Source organism: Psammomys obesus, unplaced genomic scaffold, assembly GCF_907164565.1.
Source record: "Psammomys obesus unplaced genomic scaffold, mPsaObe1.curated_primary_1811, whole genome shotgun sequence".
NCBI classification, from domain to species: Eukaryota; Metazoa; Chordata; class Mammalia; order Rodentia; family Muridae; genus Psammomys; species Psammomys obesus.
In genome coordinates, this window is record NW_026596100.1 from 1,292,334 (window position 1) to 1,303,267 (window position 10,934).

The 10,934-nt window shown below is 44.0% G+C and overlaps 1 protein-coding gene across 1 annotated transcript in view; it reads right to left on the reverse strand.

Annotated features, from left to right (window-relative positions):
• Positions 1 to 10,419, reverse strand: part of Man2a1 (mannosidase alpha class 2A member 1) — a 134,387-nt gene extending 123,968 nt beyond the window's left edge. The window contains exon 1 of the mRNA XM_055628377.1: positions 10,367 to 10,419. Within this exon, the coding sequence (XP_055484352.1) occupies positions 10,367 to 10,419 (53 nt within the window). The remainder of the gene's footprint in view (positions 1 to 10,366) is intronic.
• Positions 10,420 to 10,934: the final 515 nt, after the last annotated feature.

Below are 10,934 nucleotides of genomic sequence, written 5' to 3' on the forward strand. Positions count from 1 at the left end.
TTTTTTTTTTTGAGCAGCTTATCTCATAAGACACCATCCATGTTCACTGCATTGAATGCTCACTGCCTTCCTCACTCCCTAACAGCAAACTGGGTTTGATGGTCTTTCCTTCCATGTATCACTACTATAGCAAAATGCAAAGATGGAGAGCAGACACTTTTTCCCAGTGTAAGCAGACAAATGTGTCCAAAATACTGTGATCTAGATTGAGGTGGGAGGCACAGAGCACATTTTCATAATCTCAGCCAATCCTGGAAAGCCCACAGTAAGCATTACACTGTATCTTGATTAACTTCAGTGGCGGTGGCGGTAAAGTTCCCTCAGTTGTCATGACAATATCCTCATCCTTTACAATGTACAAGCAATTAGAGAGCACCCGGGGGGTTAAAAAGTAATTTCTAGACGAAGGTGTTGGTATAAGATGATTAGTGTGAAGCAAAGACTAATATATTCTAGAATACTTTTTGAAAAAATGTTCCTCTTATAGTTGTCTTGATTAGGGGGACATAACAGCTCAAAATGACAGTTATATGGTTGAAGACACATATGAAAAAGAGCAGACATCAGTGTATGAATCCCCACGTCGCATGGTCTACCTTTCAGTCAGTTCTACTTGCACATTATGAAGTGGAGGCGCCTGCTACAGGATGTACCCACTTGAGAAACATTGTCAGCAGAAGGTTCCTTCCAAGGAGATGGAAAACAATCGTAAGATGTTTGTCTTCATTTATGTTTCCTAGGCAGACTTAGGTAAGAGGGGGACTGGAAGATATGTCTACGTTAATATTCATATTTGACGCAGAGGATTATGGGAATGCTACCACTTATCACTTGGTTCTCGTTAAATGCTTTGCATCTTGATGAGAATAAGGACTAAAATAAATTAACTAATTACATTTTTTTGCCTTTGAATTTCTTTCTTTTTTTTTTTGGTACGAATTTAATCCATGAGAAAGATAACATAGAGTATTAATTATCCACTGCTTGAAACAGAATACTATTACAAAAATAATTGTCATTTTTTTTGAAAATGCTTTATGAAACCTCAAAAAAAATAATACAGATTTAGAAAAAGTGTTAATAAAATGCAGTATTGTCATTCTTTTGAGTGTCTTGCTAACACTCAACAGAGTATTAACAGGAGAAATAATTATGATGCAACTATGTAGTTAAATTAAGTGTTTCTGTGTTGATTTATATTTTCTAACAATATTACATATGACAATAAAAGTTCAGCTGTGAAATTATGGAGCTTTTGTTAAATCGGGCTTGAAATTTAGTTCTAAACCACATATTTATTTATCCTTAAAATTTTTTAATACAGTCCTTTCTAATAAATTATTTTTATTTTTGTGTGCATTGGTATTTTGCCTGCATGTATGTCTGTATGAGAGTGTTGGGTTCCCCTGGAACTGGAATTACAGACCGTTGTGAGTTGCCATGTGGATGCTGGGAATTGAACCCAGGTCCTCTGGAAGAACAGCCAGGTGCTCTTAACCCCCGGGCCATCCCTCCAGCCTCCTTATCTTTATTTTGTTATTGTCATTTTCTATTCTGTGTGAGTCTGCAGGGAAACTGTGTATGACACAATGTCGGGGTGGGAGGTCGCCCAACTTTGTGGAGTTAGTCTCTGCTTCCACCTTTACATGGGCTACAGGTCTCAAACCCAAGCCACCAGGTTTGGCAATAAGGACAGTTACTGATCCATCTTACTGGCCTCTTTCTTTAAGTGATTAGAAATCATTTATCTCTGAGATCCGGGTATCATATTAAGGGCCTGAAGAACCCCTTGTTCTAAATGTTAAATTACAGATTTCCTAAAGAGGAGAAGCGTATGACTTTAAGATCTTGTCAGGATTTCTCACTGTCTTCCTAGAGGACAAGAACTATCATACTTCACAGTTGGTTTTCAAGGTCATCTGTCAACAGTCTCAATTTACCTGAGTGTCTTGTGAAATTTTAAACGCCACTGTGGCTCATTTCTACCTTTTTATGTGACACCGTGCGTGGCTGCTCTTCAGTCATTAATACGAAGAATGTTCTTAAAAACAGCTTTGGCAGTGAATATTCAAAAGCATAACGTCTAGTTCTTTCTTCCTTCTCCCCAAGAGAGGCCAAGGATATCTCCTCCTCTGGAATAGATATTCTCTGCCTGGATCTCTTTGCCAAACAGTCCTCTTCATAATGAGGCAATAACCTTCCTATATACAGAATCTCAAGAGAAATTTCTTGTCCCTATTGTGAAAGAGGTGCCATCTCTGCCTGGATGTCCATAAAACACCTTTATGCGTTTCCTCCCTATTTTCATGGGATTTAAAGCGTCCTTTTGCATTGATGTACCAACAGCCGTCTGGATTACACAGCAGTGGGCAGTTTATTAAAGGGAAGTTTTACAAAAGGGAACTGCGAGAGACCATTGTGTGCTTTACATTATGAGAGTGAGGACCTCGGATGTCGATGAATTAATTTGTATGCGATCCTGAGTATCCTTTCACCGTTGTAAGAGATGCAAGCCCCATGATCCTTCTCAAGGTAAAATCCTCGTGTTCATACTCAGGAAGAACAAAGGGGCTTGGAGGCGACGGCATACCTTGTTTAATGTGTCTTTCCACAATTATCAGTAACGCTAAAGGTCACAGCATCCCGCTTAGACATTCTACCGCCATAGAATCGCTCTGCTCTCCCTCAGGCCCCCTCCACGCCCTCGGGCCCCCTCCACGCACTCAGGCCTCCTCCCCACCATTGCCTTCTTTCAATCCATCAGGAAGATCAGAATACTTATTCAACCATCAAGAGTGTTTATGGAGGATGGTATTCCTGCAAGTCCCTCCTCTTAGCATTGGAGAATATTCAAATGAGCTTAAGAAAAAAAGCCCTTGCTGTCAAGGACCCTAGGCTTTCACGGAGTCGGTAAGGTGTGGTCCAGAAACCCACAAAGAAAGCAGAGCCGCTCCAGCACTGAAGGCAAGGGAAATACATATTGATCATCTAAGTGCATTCACATGGGATCTCACACAGCCAGCCTCCCACAGGAGTATAGTTCTCTTCCATTTTCTTCCTCGGATAAAAAAATGAAGGCACATGCTGAAGGTCATGGGATTTTAAGTGTCTTTGTCTGAGTCTGAAGCCCACGCTTGTTCTGAGAGAAGCACAATATTAAACTGCAAGAAAAAGAGAGGCCGCCTCAGGGATGGCAGATCTGGAAAGAGAGGAGACTTTTTGCAGATCGTTCTAGAAAATGGCTCAGGTGTAGAAAAGGTGGACCTCCTTTGGCAGACAGCAAGGAGCAGTACAGGTTCTGAAAATGAAGTTAGAACAGGCCACTGTGGCCCCCCCCCCCCAAAAAAAAAAATAGACCACAGTGGACCGTGGAGGATGTTTTTCATTCTGAAGCTAACAGGACCACCAGGAACTTCTGACTGAGGTCAGGGGACAATCAAGTTCTCAAAACCACAGTCTGCTGGTAGAGTAGAAAAGGCATGAAGAGGACAAGGACACAGACCTCCAGCTTTCCTAGCATTCACACTTCTGGCTTCTGCCTTGGCCTCTGAAGCTGTCCTCACTGCTCTTTGTGCTTCATGATGGACATGTTCATTCCTGCCTGCAAGAGACTAACATCCCCTTCCCAGTTTGTAATTATGCCATGCAGAAGTGCTTCTATGTCCAAGACGAAAAAGAGAGCAAGGAAAAAGAAAAAAAAAAAAGAAGAAGAAGAAGAAAGAGAAGAAGGAGAGTCAAGTTCATTATATTATAATTAAAATAATAATTTCACGCCCTAAGAAAGCTCTGTGATTTATTTCTGAAAATCTTAGACTAAAGGGAATGTGCATTTGGATGTGGGAAGAAGATATGAGGGATGGATAATGGAGTCACTGATAAATCATACAAAGGCCCCTCTGCAAGCATGCATTGCAAACCTTTTTACCTCTAGGCAATTTGGGTAGGAAAGAATGGACTCCTCCCTGCTTGTTCACAAGAGGACGGCAGCTCCTTCCCAGTATGCTGTGGCTGTCAGATGTTGAGGTAGGCTCCAGGGCTAGAAGACACAATGACTAAACCTTGCATCTAAGTACCCTCCAATTTCCTGGCTTTCTGAGCCAATTTCCTGTTAGAATCACTGATCGCTGGGAGAGGGGAGAGGGAAGAGGATAGAGGAGGGAGGGGAGGGGAAGAAATGGGGAGAAAGAATGGGAGAGGGAGAGGGAGGGGTATATGGAGTTTCTATACCCCTCCACTTGCAAAGAACTCCCAAATGATTGACCTGGGGACGATGTCCCCTCTTTTAAAAATAAGACCTTGTTTACAGAGGCTGATAGACATAAGATTTTAGCCTACAGTTTGAAAAATCAATCAAAATTTTTAAAGCTAAGATGCCAACAAATTCAGAGGTTCACGTTCTTTGATCTCCAAGCAATAAGTTGAGCATCTGTGGCATTAGAGGGAAATCAGAGAGACCTGACAGAACAGGAACGATGGCAAACGAGGCCTTTCAAATAAATTTTGGACACTATTTGCTCAGAAAGGCAGGTCTAGCAAGAGTTTTGTTTTTCTTCCAGCCTACATATGCTGAAACACTTGAATTTACAAAAGCACATAAGAACTCTGGAAAAACCATGCGTCAAGCCTTATCCTTGGGAGGCATCCCGCCTGATGAGCTGCAGGCCCACTGCAGAGGAGCCTGAACTTAGGGGGTTGCCCCTGGCACTACCATTACCCATGATGGAGAGGGAGGGGTTGTACCAGGAATTCTGCCAGCACCAGCAGGGCTACAGGCAAAAGCCTGGCCGTGGACCGTGCTTTTAAACATAGGATTCCAAGGGTTCAAATGCAGAAGATCATGAATGCAGGGGAACTAGAGCCAAGGGTCTAAGACCCCAGTCTGCTCCTCCTGATCACAGTGCAAGGTAGTTCAGATGCATTGGTAATCAAGATCAGGAATTGAATTGCTGTGGGAAGGAACTTGGGTAACTTGTGTCGGCAATTAAACATGCAAGATATAACTTTACTGTTGATGTTCATTTCTGGCATTCTTTCTGGGAGAACCGATGACACACTAAAACTTAATTTCTGGAACCGTTTTTTTTTTTTTTTTGGAAGCCCAGAGTTTCAATTCTTATTGGTTAGTGACAATGAGCAAACAAACTCAGCAATACAATGAAGCCACACATGGTCCCCATTTTAACTAACATTAGGCCTAGAAAAACACTGGTGTAATTTTAACATCCTAATTCCAGAGGAATGTTAGAAGCGAAGGAATAAATTCTACACGTAAATTTACTTGGCTGGAAAGAAGATTGAGTGTTTGGAAATAGAGACACAGCAATAAAATATCAGGGAGGGACCAGTTTCCCTTGCTGCGCTTACATACTCAGGAGACAGCTCCTGAAAGTCGATCACCTTCCAGGCCAAGGCCTGAAAAATGGTTCATTACAAGGGTCACCTCACTTAATACATCCCTATTCACAGAGGAAAGACCAAAGAAGAAAACGCAGGTATGCTCCGCCCCTGGTAGGAGCAGATTCAAGACCAGAGCCTAGGCAATGTGCTGCCGGGACCCAGGGAGAAGCAGAGCTGCCACATAAAGGCCTCAGAGTAAAGTTCACCGAGCAGACTAAAGTTCACTGAGCAGCCTGAGATGCCCGTGCTGTGGTGGTCCTGGAGCTGTCCAGATGCAGAACACAGAAAACAGGCGGCTGGCATCCAAGCAGGCATGCCCAGTCCTGACAAGACTCATCAGACAGTCTGTTGCTTGTTTGCTTTGCTTCTCCAGTCTCTCTCAACTCGAGGCATCAGCTTCAGAGTGATGAGAAGGGCAGCCAGGATTTCGGAAGGGGTGGTGGGCGGAGGCATCTCCCCCAAGCGGGTGGCTGTGTTGTGCCACTGTCGGCGCCACAGGCGGCCGGGCCACAGCCTGGGTGTGTGCTTTGAAGTCCTCCGCTGTAGTACCTGTGCCCTTAAATCTCACTCTCCAATCTTTCTGCTGAGGGAGAAACAGTGCTAATTAAGGCCCACAGAAAGCCAACCAAGCGCAGGAGCTGGGCTAAGAACTCCACAAACAATCCCTTTCAGCCTTTTCTCCAACCTGCTTCAGAGAGGTGCAGGTACAGAGAAAGGTTGATGAAGGCCTAGAGATGGGGACTTGCTCAAGATCAGGGCTAGCAAGTGAAGAGCCCAGCACATAAGGACAAACGAGCTGACCTCTGACCCCAGAGCCCTTTATCTGAACCAATAGGATCAGAACCGTTCTTCCCTGGGAATGCAGGCAGCTTAGGGAGGGACTGAGCTTGGTGGGGATACCTTATCAGACTCCCAAGTCAGGAAACTGGGAGAGGGAGGAAGTTGTTGTGATCTATATTTATCAGTCTTTTTGTTCACATAATTTCACTGAATTCCAAAAGCCCTGGGTGGTGGATATTATCCCCTGTCTGTGAAGGAAGAGATAGAAGCCTAGGGAAAGCAAAAGTCCTGCTCCGGGCTGGAGAGCTGGATTTTAATTCTGACTCCTACTGTCTCCGGGTGAATTACAGTACTTTACAGATCACAGGGCCCCGGACCCTGGCACGGGCATCAGCTCCTTTGATCCCCGTGAGCCCACTGGGATGGACACAGCAGCGACAGCATTCTCATTCACGAGGCCACAGGAGGCTGTGTGTTTCTGAGATCGCACGGGAGTCACGTGGCTGAACTAGGAGCCAGGTTTGTGAAAATTCACGTTTTCTTCCTGTCTACTGAAGTGTGCTGTGTCGGGGTATCCCTGAGCCTAGGTGTCAGAGGGAGAGGGAGGACTAGAAAGCAGGGCCAAGGTGAACGATGCTGTCGGGAGTAAAACCAAATAAATGAGTAGTCAAGGAGGCAGTCTATCACAGGGACTTGTCAGCAGGCATATTGGAGGCATGAGGAGTCTCATGTCAGCCATTTAACAAAGACAAGAATAAAGAGTGCATCCTGTCTCAACTTCATTCATTCATTCATTAATTCAACAAATGAAGCCCGAACATGTGTCAAGCAAGGGGTGACACAAGAATGAGTAACGCAGAGAGCTACACATACTCACCTCCTCCGAGTCATTCCTGCCTCTTTCACTCTAGGGATGAGGATAGCTTGTTTGTATAGCATTTGTCAGGTATATATATATATATTTATTCTCACTTGGGGCTGATTGCAAGTCACCCAGGTCATGCCAATTGGCTCATAAAATCCCCCCAAAGCTTACAAACTCCACACTTAGGATGCAGTTGAAACCATCTGCTACTTACCTACTCAACTCAGACATAATTCACAGTAAGAAATGGTCTTTCTAAATTCTTAAGGGGCTTGGGAACTGTGTCCAAAGATGAGCAGAGTGGCCTCAAAGTTGAGAATCTGTAGTGATTTGAGTTTTAGTCCAGAGCAACCCAGGTTGGAAGCTAGGAAAATGCAGAGTATACCTGGACTCAATAAAGGCAGTGCTAAGAGAAAAATGCTTCAGGCCCCTTACACTTAAGAGCATTCGAACAAAGAAACAAAAATAACTCAACAACCAGGCATCTCCCAGGACCAGAGAACCTGAGGAAAACTCCCATCACCAGCAATAACAGACCTCGTTTATAGAAAAATCAAGGCAAGACAGAGAGTTTGTCACTTTACAGCTTCAGCCACAATCAGCCAGTTGCTGTTGTAGCTTAACCAGTTAAATGCTTAAAGCTGAGCTAATTGTCCACAGGGATTCCTACCACCAATCAAAGCTCAGTTACTGTGATTTTTCTGTCTTGTTTGGTCCAGCGCCTTCCCGGTTCTTATTCAACCGGAGAAAGGTTACGTTACTCAGAGAGCTTGCTAAGCATCTATATGCTTGCCTCCAGACTCAGGAGAGAGAGAGGACTGCCCCCACAGCTCTTCTGTTCCTTCAGTCCCGTTTCAAGGGATGAGGTGAAACTCCGTGATGCCCGACTCTGGGTGAGAGTGGAGCGCTCTGGTCTGATCCTCACTGTATCCTGAGGTGGATTGGACAGACAGCGGGAGCTGAGTTCAGGAGGCAGAAAAGCTTGCCGAGAGAGGGCAGACAGTGCCTGGAAGGCAGAGTAGGGAAACACCAAGCCTCTTGTACCCTACTTTATCATTCTGCCCCGGGGCCGGCGAAATCTGCACATTCTGAGCTATCAACAGATGTAAAGGGCTAATGAGAAGAGAAGCAGGTCAGGAAAGTAAGGTAAGATAAATCGGAAGGATTTCTTGCCTCCTATTTTTTCTAATAACCGTGCAAAAGGCATTTGACAGAAAATAAGAGTTTACAGCTGTTATGGCTTCCCATAGAGATTAAAGGCTAGTCTCGGCGCTTCTCTGCCGTACTTACCAGCATGTGTGAAATTACTCATGGAAATGCTTCTCATTTTGTGCATTTTATCCACTTTTATTTTTTCAACCACGGAATGAGACCGAGCTCTTTGCAGTTGTAGTAAAGTGAACCACCAGATTGATTTTCAGTGATAACATAAAAATTTCTCTCTACCTAAGGAAAAAAAAAAAATGCTGCAGTGGTGTCCGGTCCTACATGAAAGTTTTTCAAGGCCTTCTGCAATGGGGGCTTCATCAGTTGATAACCAGAAGATGCTCCAAATTCAGGAGAAATTGGCCAAATGACTTGGTGATGACAATATAGTTAGTGACTTTTGTTAATACAGGCTACGTAAACAAAACTTGGTGAAGTCTGATAAATAACAAAGAAACAAACAAACAAAAAAACAGAAGCATCAGTACTTTGCTTCCATTGCAGCCATGATGATCAGTGACAGTGCAACATTCAGTAAAGAGCTGAAATGGTCCTAGTGGATCCTGAAATCTCTGTCGGGAAGGCTCCAGCATCCTGCCATGGTCGGGCCATGCTGTTCCAGGGGATCCTCATCTAATTTGTGTTTGACCGTTGAGCTCTACTGCCTGCATTTCCAGGGAAACAATATACATTAGCAAATTTCCAGCAACCCATGCTGGTTTCTGAAACAAATTTCTGATCGATCCATTTTTAAATGTAAACATCTCTCAATGCATAGTTCTACTTTTAAATTCTTGCTTGTAGGGCTTACTTCATTTCTTTTTCCTCCCCCAGTTACTAGAACTATAAGTTGACAAAGCAGCAATATACACCAGGAGTTTGATAGTGCTACTCTCAGAAGCCAGATCAGATGTACACATGATATATTTACATATACATATATGTATATGTAAAGAGAGAAAGCTGTGTTAGCACACGGTTGTCTTAAATAACATCAAATTTCAACACTTGGGGAACCTAAATCCCTAATTAGAATGGAAAACCTCAATATCAAAGAATTAGAAATACATAAAAAAATGTATTTATTACCTCTAGAACCTAATTTTACTATTTTGTTATTTCCATACATTAAAGACTCTTTGGAATTTTTTTTTTTAAAAAAAATCAAGTTCTGAATAACTATATGATTTTCTTCAGTTTATTTGCTATTGCATTCTTTAGAGTCCTCTGGTACGATTATAGCAATCCTAGGATTTGTATTATTTGATCTTATGAAGGTATTGTAGTGATTATTCAGGTTTCTTGTTGAATATAGTAAGTGCATAAAACATAATATTTTAATAAAGAATAGCAGAGATGCACCCAACTTTCTTGAAAAGACAGGTTCTGTTTCAGGCTAACCTGAAAATTCTTGGGTTCCACTTAGAGAACCGCAGTTGTTACTGAGATACTCCTGTGGGCTCACTCCAGCCCTTTTCACTTTCTTGGAACTGTTTCTGGTCTCTTCTGTGGCAGGGTACAGAGCCCCAAGTCTGACCTGAGCTTCAGCTTCTACCAGTATTGTGCTAGGCTTATTATATCCCCAGGCTTGTTGCTGGACTTTGCCCGTCCCTGAGTGTCGTGATGGAGCACACACTTCCTGTTACCAGTATTTGCTTTCCTTCAATGGTGAGATCAGGGCATTCTGGACAGCCGAAGGAGCAGGAATAAACAAAAACCACTGAGGTGGACTGCAGGTGGCAGTGAGAACTGAGATAAATCGCCCAGCTTTGATGTGCCAGAGCATGGAAAATAAAGCTAGGCTTTGCTTGGATTGGGGTTTAGTAGAGATCACCAAAGGTTTGCATATACAGTCTTGGCATCCAGGGTTGCAATATTTGGGGAGGGGTACTGTGGAGTTAAAAGAGTGTTCACGGGCAATTGAGGGTGTGTCCTTGAAAGGGTTTGGGGGCCCTTGCCCACCCCCATCTCTCTCACCCTCCCACTCTTTCCCTCGAGCCTTTCCAGCTTGTGACACGACCTTTTGCTCTGATGTGTGTTTTGCCCGTTGCCTTCCACCACGGCCCTCATCAGTGAGCCATTTTGTGTTTGAGCCTCTAAACTGAGAGCCAGCCGCACCTTTGCTCCTTCTCCGTGGGACAGCACGGGGGCTTCGCTGCACTGAGCACCATCTTCTCAGCGCCAAGGCAACTCTCTCCTTGGCTGGCCTGTGGAGGATGCAGAAGCTCTGTTCTACTGCAGGGCAACGTGTCTGAGTAACCAGCACAACCTCGGGGCCTGGCCTCTCCTTACCTGGCCCTCAGTTACAGTCGCCTATGGTTACAGAAGTATTCTGATTGCTCTGTGTGGAACAGAGAAGGCAAGCAGTCGGTCAATTACCAGCTTATCCATCCAACCAAATCAGGGTCATCTTTCTTGGCTATTTAATGGATTTTGGACTTTAGATTGAGAAAAATCCTGGTTCCAACTCCAACACTGATACATGATGCAGGGTGGTAAGCTTTATGTCTGACGGTCCCAGCTTCCCACGGTGAAAAGCAGGGAGAAGAATGGCAACATTTTAGAGGCTGATGGGTACCCAATAAGACAGGAGGTGTGAGAACCTGGAGCAGCGTTAACACAAGCACACACTCACTTTGAGCCTTCTCCTGCCCCCAGCACTCCCTCCCCCCCCAGAGATTAGCCA